General features: G+C 41.8%; 1 protein-coding gene across 1 annotated transcript in view; it reads right to left on the reverse strand.

Annotated features, from left to right (window-relative positions):
• Nucleotides 1-4,746: 4,746 nt before the first annotated feature.
• Nucleotides 4,747-16,211, reverse strand: part of LOC138982106 (sperm-associated antigen 1-like) — a 39,787-nt gene continuing 28,322 nt past the window's right edge. Inside the window, exons 17-24 of the mRNA XM_070355329.1 lie at nucleotides 13,483-13,590; nucleotides 13,031-13,120; nucleotides 11,848-11,961; nucleotides 10,483-10,645; nucleotides 9,705-10,001; nucleotides 8,847-8,918; nucleotides 7,918-8,013; nucleotides 4,747-6,932 (exon numbers count right to left, since the gene is read on the reverse strand). Of these exons, the coding sequence (XP_070211430.1) occupies nucleotides 6,841-6,932; nucleotides 7,918-8,013; nucleotides 8,847-8,918; nucleotides 9,705-10,001; nucleotides 10,483-10,645; nucleotides 11,848-11,961; nucleotides 13,031-13,120; nucleotides 13,483-13,590 (1,032 nt within the window). The 3' untranslated portion in view covers nucleotides 4,747-6,840. The remainder of the gene's footprint in view (nucleotides 6,933-7,917; nucleotides 8,014-8,846; nucleotides 8,919-9,704; nucleotides 10,002-10,482; nucleotides 10,646-11,847; nucleotides 11,962-13,030; nucleotides 13,121-13,482; nucleotides 13,591-16,211) is intronic.

The following is a 16,211-nucleotide window of genomic DNA, read 5'->3' on the forward strand; positions in this document are numbered from 1 at the left end:
CCTAATTAACCTTTGATCGTTAATTATGATCACATTTTTAGAGTAAACATGACATATGTATTATATTTTCAGATTCAGAATTTGATGAAGAATACGATGCGATCAATTTTGAATCTGTTTTCGAAAATTTGATTTTAATGACAAATTTAATGAGCAAATTCATGAATATTTTAGGCCCCCAAGCTGAAATGCAATACCAAAGTCCGGCCTTCGTCGAAGATTTCTTCAACAAAATTGGTTGGAAAATGAGAGCGAGACAGTGCCTCCTCAACTTTCACAGAAAGCCGGATATGACGTCATCAAAGACATTTATTAAAAAAATGAGAAAAAAACACTTCTGGTGATATCATACTCAGGAACTCTCATGTGAAGTTTCATGAAGATCGGTCTAGTAGTTTTCTCTGAATCGCTCTATACACACACATACACACATACAGACAGACAGACACACACACACACATGTATACACCACGACCCTCGTCTCGATTCCCAGTCAATGTTAAAACATTTAGTCATAACTTGACTTCGCGCAAAGCAAAATGAAGACATTTAGTCAATCTGTCAAATTCACAAAATAAAACTAACCGCACTGCATTTTTTGTCTCAGTAACACCAACCCAATGAACCTAATTTGCATACAACGCATTTTCTTTATTTGTTTTCAATCCAAACACACATGTGTATATATTTTTAGATTCAAAAGATGATAAAGAACGCGACAAAACTATTTAACTAATTTTAAGCTGCCCCGCTGAACTACAATCCCTTAGAATGGACTGAGTCATAGAATGTTTTAACAAAATGTCAATCAATTTGCTGAAAAAGTATTATCGCCACAGTGCCGCCTCAACTATGATAAAAAAAAACCCAGATATGACGTCCTCAAAAGCATTTACCGAAAAATTGAAAACAACTGCCGGGGTTTCATCTGGAAGAGTTTAAATTTGAAGTTTCATGAAAATCTGTCGGATAGTTGTGTTGGAATCGGTGTGCGTGTGCGCACTCCCACACACACACACACACACACACACACACACGCGCGCGCGCGCGTGCACGGCGCGCCACCACTTTTGTCCCTATTCCTGGTCTAGCTGAAAAGAATTCGTCAAAACTTGACTTGTAAAAACGGTCAGACATTGCGAAACGGATAGATATACGTTTGAGATAAGAGACGTTTGCATTACTTGGTCAGAAAAAAAAAGCCAGGATCAGAAAGGGAGAGACATTACTGTACGAAGAGAGATGTATTACTGATACGAGATTCCGCTTCGTTTGTGATTCATAGCAGCACAAATTGCTAGCTATACAAATGCACTGGATCTGCAGAGGATCTCGCCTGCGTGTGTAGAAATAATATGGTATTTACAAAAAAATTGCTGAGTTCATTCCTCAGCTCGTCTTCAACCTCCGGAATAACTACAATGATTAGCACAAAGAAAAGAAGTACTGTAAAGTGTAAAGCGATATTAAAACATTTAGTCACGTAAAGCGATATTGAAACATTTTGTCACGTAAAGCGATATTAAAACATTTTGTCAATCTGTCGGCCTAAACATTACAACTAAACTAACAAATCTTCACCGAGACGGAGGTCATTATTCACAGGATGCTAGGATCAACGGCTCAAATTATCAGTTACATCGCGTATTTGTCTCAGGATTCAGCAACACAACTCTTCTGTAGCCTATAAAAAGATCTGACACAGTTATTTCCGGACAGAGTCAATAACAGAATTAGAGGCATAGAAAATCGGTAGGAAAGCGGGATGTGTCGTTATTGGGAGGGGTCGCTATGGGAGGTTTTCTGTGCGCAGACAGAGCCTGGATCGCCGATAGTAGGGTCTGCAGCCAGATTTGACAAAGAATGCATGTTTTATCTGACCCACTTCGTGTCTGCACATGTACGACGTCAATTACTAAGACACTGCTTGGGTGAATGGGGGTGTCCAAACAGAGGAAGCACCTTTACAAACCAGACAACAGGTCCCTCTAATCGGAATCAATGTACGGGAACACTGGTGCGCACTCAACTGACACCCAGCTCTCACTTCTGGCCCCAAGAAAGCCATTCGGGATATCATTTGCCACACCCTGGTACATCGCTTCTTCTGGCGAGATAAACAAAGTGGGGGTCGATGTGTCCGACACATGGGTGGGCAGGAAGAGGTTGGCAGCCTTGGGAGGCAGTCGGTTTGAGGCCGGATGGATCCCCCCCCCCCCCCCCCCCCGGGCCGATACACGTCCATGGCCGAAAGCGGAAGTGCAGGACCCACGCGGTGCCTAATTGCATTTTGGAACCCACAGCCATATCTACAATATTATGCGTTCGACTCATGGGTGGGCAGGACGAGGTTGCAGAGCTTACACGAACAAAAAAGTGAAAAACCTGAAAGGCCAGGGTCCACGGCGGCAGGGACAAAGAACAGCCTCTCCTAGCTGGTACCAAAAGTATGTTAATCCATATATATATATATATACGACAAGTGTCTGTGTGTCTGTGTGTCTGTGCGCGATGCACGGCCAAAGTTCTCGATGGATCTGCTTCAAATTTGGTGGGCTTATTCAGAGAGACCCCGGACACAACCTCATCGATGAGATATTTCAACACGTGCTCTCAGCGCGCAGCGCTGAACCGATTTTGGTTCCACCTGAGCTACCCGGGCCCCCATACCGACACACCAAAGCCGCTAGACCACATCACAACGCCAAAGTTCTCGGTGGATCTTTTTCAAATTTGGACACCGTATTCAGCTACACCCCGGACACAACCTCATCGACTGAGATATTTCAACACGTGCTGTCATTTTGGTTTTGATTTTGGTTTTTCTGTTCATTTCACCATTCCCAGTAACTCTTCCTTATCTTCTCCAGTGTTTTGCGTTTATCTCCCTTCCTTCGTGTGGCTTCAATCCATATTCCCGTTACTACGTTACTATTTTTAGAATGTCACTGCGCTGTCCAGAACGCTTCCCTTGCACCCGTAAGTTGTTCTTACTGTCAAAGTGAAAAGGTCGAATCAATTTATAGCCACGCGAAAAATACACTGTCACCTATCTCTATATATTTATAGATATAGATATACATATATATATATATACGGCTTCTCTGTGTGTGTGTGTGTTTGTGTGTGTGTTTGTGTGTGTGTGGGCAACACCTGTGGATTGTAGAGTTCTGTTTGTGATGTGGTCTGGCGGCATTGGTGTGTGTCTATATATGTTCAGGCCTTCCTTCCAGAAGCCATAACAGTTATTCTCAATCCCGTTTGAGTGGACTTCGGCTTCAAATATGATTGTGGTGTTTCGGCACTCGGTTACATTTGGCCACGCTGTCTGTCTCTGTCTCGCGATTCACCCCGGCGAAGCCAGGTATTCCCCTAGTAAATGATACTATAATACACATTTTGCCTCCATTAACCATCCAAACTTAAATTAACAAAATTGTTTTAAAGTTTTTAAGAAACCGGATTTTCCGGTTTTACAAGTTTTCAAAAACCGGATTTCCGGTGAGAACCGGGAAGGTGTTAGCCCTGATGTTGGCAGCCTTGGGAGGCAGTCGGTCTGAGGGAGGGACCCCTTGGGCCGATACACGCACGTGCAAGACCCACGTGGTGCCTAACTGCTGCAACACTTACACGTCATGACAAAGCGAATGAGGAGAAAGAAGAAGACTCTGCTTTTTCAATGGAGGATTACCGATGCGAGAAAAGATGCCCGCTCCACTTGACGTAATACTAATTAATACAGTGGCGACCTTAAAAATGTCCCTAAAAATCGGTCGTAAAAAGGTCTTTATTGGGAATCTGAGGGGAGAGTTTCATCACAGGTGAGGTAATCTTTTTTTAATGTTTTCTGTCGCAGCTTTCTCCACCTTCCTATACCTGTTGCAAATATACTCCTGTTCTTTGATTATTGATTGAATGTGGGTTTCCCACTCCCAGACTTTTTGCGATTCCGATCTCTCCATGACTTACTCTATCTTCTGGCTTCAAAAGTTACCGTTATTTTGTTGGAGTCGCCATATTTACACCACCTCTCCAAGATTTAAACCTGAAGTTGAACTAAGACAGAGCACTTTGACAGACACCTCGCAAACTCAAGTCAAAAGAAGTATTTTTAAATGTTTGTTCGGGATAACTTTATTCACTCAACTATTGGTGAGCATATAACCACAGAATGCGTACACAAAGAAGTTGATGGTCAAACGCCCACCCCCTTTCTCCCTCCCTACATCCTACTCAAAGGGAGGTCCTTCAATTGTGATAGTACTGTACAAGGTAAGATGGGGACAGCCACATGCCACTATATTTACATGCAAACACACTTATTTAACGGTGGGCAACTCAAAACAAATTGTTGAAATTAAGAAAATGATATTAAAAAGTGTGTGTACGTTTACGATATTCAAGGCAAAACACGTGGCAACGCATTACTAAGCTAGTAAAGCCACAACAGCAAAGCAAACTATCTTGCCTCTGCCGCTGAAAAGCTCTCTAGGTGGCGTATTGTGCAAGTAGGCGATAAGTACGACTAATATATATATGATATAGGAAAGAACCTCTTCTGGGTTTCTTTGTAGCAGTCATATTGGACAGGCGTTGTTTATCAAGAACGAGGTGGTAATTGCTAGGTTTAATTCGACTATACCGATTCCTTTTGGTTTGCGTTTGGGCCCCTCCACGCCATTCCCTCCTCCTTCCGTCTCTCACACATACACAAAACACTAATTTCCAAAATAATTGCAAAACATATTCGGTTTCTTTTTTGAATTTTATTCTGACACACAACCTGAGCATTGCACAATGTAGAATACATCAATTTTCTGGTTTTGTTATCATATCCTCTACCACAGAAAAATGTATGTACTTTACAAAACAAATGGCAGCTGTCTGATCAAGTCCCAGGTTTAGAATTCTGTTACAAAGCAAATACATTAACTTTCTGATTTCAGCATTTGAAAATTTCTTTCTTTATTTGGTGTTTTACGTCGTTTTCAACCACAAAGGTTATATCGCGACGGGGGAAGGGGGGAGATGGAATAGAGCCACTTGTTAAGCATTTGAAAATGAATTCACATGTTTTCATTAATCACATTCAACTTGCAGCCGTCTTTATGAACTAATTCATTCTCAGTACAAACATACCTGCACCCTATCCCAATTTCAAAAGTGTATAATAACAAAACCAAACAAAAACACAACAGTTCTTTTGTTAAAAATCCTTTATCACCTAAGCATCAAACATAAAGCTGCTGGTGGAATAGCCTTATATAAACAACAAAAGACACACACACACGCACACACACAATAAATTAAGGAAAAACACTAAACTCAAATCTTCAAATATTTTACACTCACAAGGATTTCATTCATTTCACATTTCAAGGAATCCTGAATTTGTCAATTACCATTGCCCTTGTTTCACCGGCATCAAAGTTGAGAAAATGTGGAAGAGCAAAAGAGAAAGCAGAGAAACCAAAAGAAGCAAATGCTGTGGGGATTATAGGCACAGCATGTAAGAAGCTGCCGACAATCTGTGTATAAATGACAATATACTGTAAACTTCAATGTCTCAATTCCTTCCCCAGTGTCTCCATTTCCTATCTTCTCCCAACACACAAAACCATATTTCATTTGTTCAAATTTGCGAGTGTTTAAAAAAAAAAAACACCTGTTATAAACACAGGTGTAAGAACAAGAAAAACAAACATGCAACTCCATAGATCATTAGATTAGCAGAAATTCCAACCTTACAAGTTACATCATTTTGATTCAACTTTCATAAATACAGAAAAAGTTCACAAAACCATTTATACAAAGTTAGTAAAAGATCAACAACCCAAAACATTTCATCTCTATCCGGTTTCTTTTTTTTAACATAATAAATGACACCTATGCACTATTTATTGTCTGCTAACTGTCACCAGAGCCCTATAGTAACTCTGCTCCTTAATTATTGCACTACTTTCCATTAATTTTGTCTGTGAAAAGAGCACTCTTATACAATTCATTCACACACTCAATAAAAAAAAAAAATTCAAACACACCACTGATTTTTTTCTGTAAACTGTGCGTTTATGTACATATGCAGCACATTTTCTGACAGAAGCACTTCACATGAAAAACAAAATTCTGCTTCTTCATCTGTAAGAAACATGCAAATAAACGATGTTAGGAAATAACTCTTTGGGGTTGGTGTTGGTTGTGAAAGAGGGAATATCCATACTTTCAGTGTGTGTGTTCGTTCATGGGCTGAAACTCCCACGGCTTTTACGTGTATGACCGTTTTTACCCCGCCATTTAGGCAGCCATACGCCGCTTTCGGAGGAAGCATGCTGGGTATTTTCGTGTTTCTATAACCCACCGAACTCTGACATGGATTACAGGATCTTTTTCGTGCGTACTTGGTCTTGTGCTTGCGTGTACACACGGGGGTGTTCGGACACCGAGGAGAGTCTGCACACAAAGTTGACTCTGAGAAATAAATCTCTTGCCGAACGTGGGGACGAACTCACGCTGACAGCGGCCAACTGGATACAAATCCAGCGCGCTACCGACTGAGCTACATCCCCGCCCTGCCATACTTTCAGTGATACATGTACAAACAATCCACACGTGCTCCTTGCCCATGTGTTTCAGACATTTCAGCCACACCCCTCGCTAATGACTAAAGCCTGTGTATTACTTGTCTCAATAAAAGCAAGGGTATTCACTCTTTCACTACCCATACAAACCTGACAAAGTTATTTTCGGAATTCGTCCGTTCGCACAGAAAACAATTGGTTTCTCGAGTGCGATTCATTTCAGGATATAAAACGGAGCCGACAATAAATACAAATACATGAATCACTTCACGCCGTAGTCTCTCCTGACCGAAGAAACTTCTTCTGAGCTGTGTGTTCCTAGACTGCTGATCGTTTCCAGTACTTTGCGAATATCTGCAGAAACAGATATAAGATATAAGACTCTATTACACAACTTTATGCAGTATATTAGGAGCGTTTTATGGCTTTGAGTAAGATGATTTCACAATATATCCCAACACAACAGAACAGAATGTGCTCACACAATGAATTGCACACACACACGCATGCATGAGCACATAGGTATGCAGTCTAAACTCCATGTCCACAACAAGTTCAAATCAACTTTAAAAGGTATATCTACAAATGAAATTCATCATGACCACACACACAACAAGAAGAGCAAACGCTCGATCGAGTCACTTTCGCAGTTCTGAATATTATATGAGGCATCAGATGGACAGGAAGAAATTGCTATTCACAACACAATGAGTCACGTTCACATAAAATTTGAGCCCGGTCACTTTTATAGTTTCCGAGAAAAGCCCAACGTTAAGTTGTGTGTTGCCGAACAGAAAAGGCTAGTTATCTCCCTTGTTTTTCTGATAACGTTCGTAAAAGGCTACAGATGTAAATACTTTGATGTAAAGAATAATCCTACAAAGTTTCAATCACATCCGATGAACTTTGTCAAAGATATAAAATGTCTAATTTTTCCTTTGACGCTGACCTGTGACCTTGAAAAAGGTCAAAGGTCAACGAAACCATCGTTAAAGTGTAGAGGTCATTGGAGGTCACGACTAAACAAAATATGAGCCCGATCGCTTTGATAGTTTCCGAGAAAAGTCCAACGTTAAGGTGGTGTCTACGGACGGACGGCCGGCCGGCCGGCCGGCCGGACAGACTAACACTGACCGATTACATAGAGTCACTTTTTCTCAAGTGACTCAATAACACTGACCGATTACATAGAGTCACTTTTTCTCAAGTGACTCAAAAAGCAGAACTGTACACAAAAAAAAGAGAAAAGGAGGCAAAGAAAAACAAAAGTCAAACAGAGAAGAAACAATCCTCAAAACCATGAAAGCAATGGGGCGGAAAACAAAAGAAAGGCTTGTACCTTGTTTCTCTTTGTTGGAGAGGAACATGCTGACAGTGGTGAAGCGAGGAACCTGTCTAACGTTGTGCAGAATGCTGTACGCCCTTTCCACCTCACCTGAAAACCACAGCCATAAAAGATGTGAGAAACAAAGCCCTCTGAATGCATACGACATTGAGCAACAAGGGTAAGTGACAGTTATATGGAACCAGTCTCCTGGGCCGAGGTGCACGAAGCAAAACTGTGTGCCACCCAACTGGGTGGAAGCAAGCCGCAGGGTCTGATTGGTTGAAATCACAACAAATCTCAATTCCAAATGATCCTACCCTGCAGCTGTGTACCACCCATTTTGGTGGAACCCTGTTTTACTTCGTGCACCTTAGCCCTGGCATCTGAGAGCATAACAAGCATTGAAATGAACAAGCAACTTTCATCCTCATAAAACTATTTCATCCACATAAAACTATTTGAGATTCTCACAGCCAAAAGGTAATGCAAGTCCTCGCATGACACCAAACCCAATTCCGTCGCAGCTAATACCAACATGTCATGGTTAGACAAGATAGGTGAACAAAACTGACTGTTTTGGGTACAATTTTTATTGTTCTGTCCAATGGCAATGACATGCAAAACATGTTCAATTTTAGCTGTTCTGATTTTGTGTTGATTTAAACAAGGGAACCTTGCTTTTGTGAATTCAATTTTGGGTGGTGTCTGTGTTGTGGGTTCCACTGTACACAAACTACGTTTTACAATGAACAACCTCATCACAAAGATCAACCTAGTTTTTTTTTAATGACAGGTAGTATAGAAAAAGACCACAGCCAACACACACACACAGACGATGAATGGAGAGACAGAAGAAACAAGAAATAAAGAATGAAGAGACAGTAAGTGAGACACCACAGGGACAGACACACAGGCATTTATTCTGCTATTGGTGACTCTACCTGTCTGAGCATCGTGAGCGGCGCAGCGAGAAATGATCTGAAGCATGTGACCATCCAACTTGTTGCTTATCACTGGAAAAAGAAAATCCATATGAGTGATTTAATTGGTCACACTTCTTGAACACAGGTGTGAATTTTCATATCGGTACATTAAGCTTATATTTCATTGTATTTATTATGTTTTCTATTTACCATGCACACACACACACACACACACACACACACACACACACACACACACACACACACACACACACACACACATACGCGCATACACACACTTATGAACACATACACAAACCTACAAACACACATGGAATCAAATAATGACACAGAAAAAGTTACATGTACTACAGGTTTCAGTCTTTAAAATCACACCCTTTGTTCCCTTGAGAGTTCTGAAGAAAGGTCAATAACACAGGTCATGAAGATAAGTAAATACCACAATCGCTTTAAGAGCAAGAGAGTGTGTGTGTGTGTGTGTGTGTGTGTGTGTGTGTGTGTGTGTGTGTGTGTGTGTGTGTGTGTGTGTGTGTGTGTGTGTGTGTGTGTGTGTTGGTGTGTGTATGTATGTGTGTGCGTGCGTGCATGTGAGCGAGCGTGTGTTTGTGTGATCTTAAGCACAAAGGTGTGTGTATGTGTGAGTGCATGCATGTGAGTATGTGCATGCTATTTTGCTTGTGCACAAGCTAGCAGGCATGCATGTGCACGAGTGTGTGAATGCTGTCCTTAATTGAGCCCGAATTTGACATTTAGCAGTCTTTTTACAGATCATTCAGAGCAAGCTTCATGGAGTAGACCTCGCTCAATTCGTATCAGGCTTAAACCTTTAGCATACGGCAACCAGTATGTACCCACCTCCAGGCAAGTCGTCGGGAGAAATCTGCTCCAGAAGCTGAACGTAGGGCTGGATCTCCTTGGCCTGTTTCAGCGAGTTCCAGTGCTGGATGAACTCGAATGGAGTGATCTTCCCTTGCAGTTTTGGGGCGCTGGGGGGTGTGACAGGCAAACCTACGCTGGTCTCCTTTGCGCCGCTCTTCTTGGATTTGCTGCGACCAGGTTTTCTGGAGTCTTGCTGTGGCCGTGGTGCAGCAGTGGACTGCTTGTCGGAGGCTGCTTGTGACTGTGATGGAGGTAGCTGGGTGCTTTGTGGTGCTGCACATGCAATGGAAAGAAAAGGTGTTCAGAAATGTGTTTAGCTTTGAACCAATGTTAAACGGAATCAAATCCTTCTTATTTCTATTTTATGCATTTCTTTTTCAGTGCTTTTTATGGTCTCAAAGACCACGCAAAAATTTACTGCATCCAAACCCAAAGGTCTTTGGTGCATTTATAAAAGCAGTTTTAGATTGTGATTCATCAATAAAGTAGAATGTGCTTTTTTGTTACATTTAAGAAACTGGGGGTGGTGTAGGGGGGATGGTGGGGAAAGTATTCAAACACAGAATTGAACCTTTTATGTGGAGCACTGCTGCAAATTTCTCATCTACAGTAAATGTTTGTATAGATCTTTGTCATGTATACATGTACCGTTTGTTAGTATTCCTTTCATTTATAGGTAAGGACTGGCTTGAAAATAAGCATACCTGACATGTATGCTTAAACCATAACACTAACAAATCTTAACGTATCTTACCTGAAGCCTGAGGTATTGTGGCGGTTGTTTGATGAGGCTGGCTTTCCTTCTTTTCACTGTCTGAATCATCATCTACCTCTACAATTTTCATCCGCTTTCTCTGTTTCTCCGGGGGCTTCTGCTTCTCTGTGGCAGCTGGCTGACCCTTCAGCTGATCATACTCCTGTGAATGTTAAAACAAGTCGCGTAAGGCGAAAATACAATATTTAGTCAAGTAGCTGTCGAACTCACAGAATGAAACTGAACGCAATGCCATTTTTCAGCAAGACCGTATACTCGTAGCATCGTCAGTCCACCGCTCATGGCAAAGGCAGTGAAATTGACAAGAAGAGCGGGGTAGTAGTTGCGCTAAGAAGGATAGCACGCTTTTCTGTACCTCTCTTTGTTTTATCTTTCTGAGCGTGTTTTTAATCCAAACATATCATATCTATATGTTTTTGGAATCAGGAACCGACAAGGAATAAGATGAAAGTGTTTTTAAATTGATTTCGACAATTTAATTTTGATAATAATTTTTATATATTTAATTTTCAGAGCTTGTTTTTAATCCGAATATAACATATTTATATGTTTTTGGAATCAGCAAATGATGGAGAATAAGATAAACGTAAATTTGGATCGTTTTATAAATTTTTATTTTTTTTTACAATTTTCAGATTTTTAATGACCAAAGTCATCAATTAATTTTTAAGCCACCAAGCTGAAATGCAATACCGAAGTCCGGGCTTCGTCGAAGATTACTTGACCAAAATTTCAACCAATTTGGTTGAAAAATGAGGGCGTGACAGTGCCGCCTCAACTTTCACGTAAAGCCGGATATGACGTCATCAAAGACATTTATCAAAAAAATGAAAAAAACGTATGGGGATTTCATACCCAGGAACTCTCATGTCAAATTTCATAAAGATCGGTCCAGTAGTTTAGTCTGAATCGCTCTACACACACACACACACACACACACAGACACACAGACACACGCACATACACCACGACCCTCGTTTCGATTCCCCCTCGATGTTAAAATATTTAGTCAAAACTTGACTAAATATAAAAAACCATCAACACTTAGGCATTTATATTGGCACTTCCCCCTCCACTCCCAAAGGGTGATGAAATATGTTTCTTGCCATTAACAAAAAAAAGTTAAGGGAATGGTGCTGAGGGGGTAGGGGGGAAAATGACAGACTGAGAGAGAGAGAGAGAGAGAGAGAGAGAGAGAGAGAGAGAGAGAGAGAGAGAGAGAGAGAGAGAGAGAGAGAGAGAGAGAGAGAGAGAGAGAGAGAGCGCATTTAAATTAATGCAGTGATACATAATAGGGATTTTTACCTTCTAATAGACAAGCAATCAGATGTTACAAGGACCCACCTGCTTATATAACTTTTTGACCATTTCCATCTCTTTCTTAGCGGCGCCGTTGGCTGGCTCTAACCGGAGAAGCTGAAGAAGGTCTTGCAAGCTCTCTTTGTAATGTTTCTGCTCCTGCAACAGTCAACAAACACATTAGCTTTAAGAACCAACATTGCCGGCTCCTAGCCCACCTGTACAGAATAAAGATCTCCCACACAGACGACTACCCCGTGTGCAACAGGCTCACAGACCCAAGAACATGTCCTTCAGACATGCCCAACTTTTTTGGACCTGAGAAGCGAATTCTGTCCAGAGATGGTAGACCTGAAGGAGAAACTGTAGGGCCCAGCGGAGTCCCTGCGGCAAACTGCAGACTTCATCACATCGACAACCTTGACAAGGCAGTATGGCAACGGGAACGCAGAAGAAGAAGAACCAACCACTCAGAACCTCACCAGCAACATACACACACTACTTTATGGCCAAAAATTAACACACAGACAGACAGATGGGCAGACAGACAGACAGATGGGCAGACAGACAGACAGACAGAGAGAGACACACACAAACACACCATGCAATGCTGTTGGACTGAAGAGGGGGAAAAAAAGCAAATATAGTGGAACCCCCCATTTTTAAGACCTTGTCTTTTTGCAAGTTTGTGTTCCTAAGCCCTGTAAACTTACTCCTAATCCTATGCTAAGACTCACTCCTTTTTGTTTTTTTTTTTTTTTGCTTTTGTTTGTTTAACGCCCAGCCGACCACGAAGGGCCATATCAGGGCGGTGCTGCTTTGACATATAACGTGCGCCGCACACAAGACAGAAGTCGCAGCACAGGCTTCATGTCTCACCCAGTCACATTATTCTGACACCGGACCAACCAGTCCTAGCACTAACCCCAAAATGCCAGACGCCAGGCGGAGCAGCCACTAGATTGCCAAATTTAAAGTCTTAGGTATGACCCGGCCGGGGTTCGAACCCACGACCTCCCGATCACGAGGCGGACGCCTTACCACTAGGCCAACCGTGCCGACTCGCTCCTTTTTAACACCTGATTTTCTCAGATTTTTCGAGGTCTTAAAAGGGGGGTTCCACTGTACATGGAAAAACTGACAAATACACAGACAAAATTATATGCAGACAGTTACGAAATCATCTCTTTCAATGACATTTTACAATTCTAAAAACTTTGTTCAATACCTTTCTTGCAAGAGCCCGTCGATAAAACGCCTTTGAGTTGTTGGGTTCAAGAGTTAGCGCTGTACTGCAGTCTGCTTCTGCTTCTTTTGCCTGAAAACAAAACCATGAATATTTAGAAGAAAAAAACTCCATTGAAAGGCATGCACAGACACTGATACAAACAGGTAGGCAAGCAATGGCAAAACTTTATGTAAGCCACCCCATACCCCTTCCCTCCCTCTCTGTTCATCTTAACATATATTTTTCATGAAGAGCTTTTTAACTGGCACAGCTTTGCAGAGAAGTTAATACTAGTTTTTAGTTGAGTCTTCTGGCTTGATTTCTCAAAGAACATTTCACCTTATTTTCTCTGACTTTTTCTTGCAGTTTGGGGGGGTTGGGGGGATGGTACTACTGAATCTACAAAAAGTTCTGAGGCTGTGTGTTCTGTGTCTCGTTCTCACCAAACTTACCTTACTGAGCTTGAGGTAGCAGAGGGCACGGTTTGTGTACACCGCTGTGCGATCGGTAAACAGCCCCACACACTGACAGTAACACTTGGCGGCTGCTTCATATTCTCCCTGTAACAATACCACACACTGACAGTAACACTTGGCGGCTGCTTCATATTCTCCCTGTAACAATACCACACACTGACAGTAACACTTGGCGGCTGCTTCATATTCTCCCTGTAACAATACCACACACTGACAGTAACACTTGGCGGCTGCTTCATATTCTCCCTGTAACAATACCACACACTGACAGTAACACTTGGCGGCTGCTTCATATTCTCCCTGTAACAATACCACACACTGACAGTAACACTTGGCGGCTGCTTCATATTCTCCCTGTAACAATACCACACACTGACAGTAACACTTGGCGGCTGCTTCATATTCTCCCTGTAACAATACCACACACTGACAGTAACACTTGGCGGCTGCTTCATATTCTCCCTGTAACAATACCACACATCAAGATTAGCATGCAACTGCACACACACAAACTCCGGGGGGGGGGGGGGGGAGAGAGAGAGAGAGAGAGAGAGAGAGAGAGAGAGAGAGAGAGAGAGAGAGAGAGAGAGAGAGAGAGAGAGAGAGAGAGAGAGAGAGAAGTCTGAAGTCTGAAGTCTGAATGTTTTAATGAGTAGGCCTTGGGCCCTTTTCATGGAGATGAGCACATCTCAAGCACCAGCATACAAATGCACATAGTGAACAAAAACAAGAACATCGCCCTGTTTCGTTTACGGATTATGGATTACGAATGGAAAGCGCCTTCATGACAAATGTAGAAAAACGTAGCAATAGCGGCTTACTAGTGTTTGAAAACAGCATGGTTAATTTAAACAATGATGGGATTCTAGTGTATTTTCGTGGAATATAATATTCTCTTAACTCAGCATATTTAGGGCATACTAAAACAAAGTGGACTTCATCTTCAACACTGCCACAACAAAATGGACAAGATAAATCAGCGGAGGTTGCATTTAAATTAAAGCGAAATCGATGCACTTTCAGAGGAGATACTCCCAATCTAAGTCTAATCAGAAGATTTCTAGCTTTAATATGTTTCAAATCACTTAAATAGTTGGATAATATTCGGGTTGATTTGAAGGTTCTGTACAGAGAGAAACGTTCACTTCCTTGTACATTTTCAAGCCAGGTTTGCTTATAGGATGAAATAAGTGTTTCTTTAAATGCTGTCAGGAACGCCCTCTCATCGCCAACACCTTGGTTTTCCCATACTTCATCAAAACCGTACATGTACACAGGGATCGCGTTTACGCACGATTTTTGCGTATTTGACGCATTTTAAAAGTCGCTGACGCGTTTTTTTCGCCGCGCCGCGTAAGCCATACGCAAAAATATTGTAACGTTTTCTTGTCTTCACGCAGCGCTTTTGCTCTGACTTAATAATCACCCGATCCTGAAACTGACTATAGGGCTCGAGAAGTGACGACACACATGAAATCTGCGCGTCAAAACTAAAGTCCGTTTCTTTTTGCATCGAAGTATCGCAAACGAACGTAACGAGGGTATTACCAGATAATGTCTTGTCGGATAATGAAACAGACATTAGCTGCTCTCCCATCTCGCGCTTCCAAAAGGCGGAAAGTGTGTCTAGTCGTATTAGAGCGGGAAACAAACTCGCAAGGCCCGAAGGTTGGAGACAGCAGGGGTTTTATTCGACAGGCGTGCGCGGAGTTCGACAGGAAAACTCGCCGTATTTAGGTAAGGAGTGTCTTTAAGTCTTTCGTGCGTGTTTTGTTTGTGTCTGTACGTGTTTTCGTAGTACGCAAAAATATTGGTCCCTGACGCGTTTTTTTCGTTTCGTTGCGTATGACTTACGCGTTTTTTAAAAAGCTAGCGCGATCCCTGTGTACAGAGTGTAACAGATCGAGGAGGTCCATGTTTTCTTATTTTGTTCATGGAGATATTTCAGCATTTTATACGCCTTGCTCGGAAGGCGATGATGTGGCATCCTCAATATACGTAGCCAAAAACGAATGCATTTAACAAAGCTGTTTATAAACAAGGGGTACCTTCCCGTTTCTCCATAGACCATAGCATTTGGTGTTCTCATACTCGTATTCAAAAAACGTTTAAGTGCGAATAAATGAACTCTCTCTATAGGTGTATGGTCTGCTTCAACCCCCCCAAACTTCGGCGCCATATGACAGCATCGGTTGAATCTGTGCGTCGAAAAGCTTGAAAAAAATAGCTGGAGATCTGTCACCCAGTTGCCATAAACATTTTAGAATACCAATGACTCCCTTTTTCCCTTTTGCAGCAAAATCATTAAGAGTGTGAGAGAAGGACAGGCGTGTAGACAACCATACTCCTAAATACTTATACATGTTCAAAACGCTCATAGGATGTCCACCATACACCCATCTTTCTCGCAAGGCCAAGTGACCACCGTTCCGAAAAACAACAATATTAGATTTGTCTAAATTAACTTCAAGTCCAAGACGTCTAGACGAATCCCACAGAATGTTTAACTGATTCTGGAGCCCACATACAGAATCTGAAATAAGAATAATATCATCTGCAAACATCAGAATGAGTATTTCCAAAAAGTCTGGAATAAGTTGAATACCATGTTTTCCCTTCTGGACAATATCATTAGCTAGCTCATTAATTAGTAGAGAAAACAAAACTGGACTACAAATTTCTCCCTGTTTTAGACCCCTTGGGCA

This window comes from Littorina saxatilis, linkage group LG12, assembly GCF_037325665.1.
Source record: "Littorina saxatilis isolate snail1 linkage group LG12, US_GU_Lsax_2.0, whole genome shotgun sequence".
Classification (NCBI taxonomy): domain Eukaryota; kingdom Metazoa; phylum Mollusca; class Gastropoda; order Littorinimorpha; family Littorinidae; genus Littorina; species Littorina saxatilis.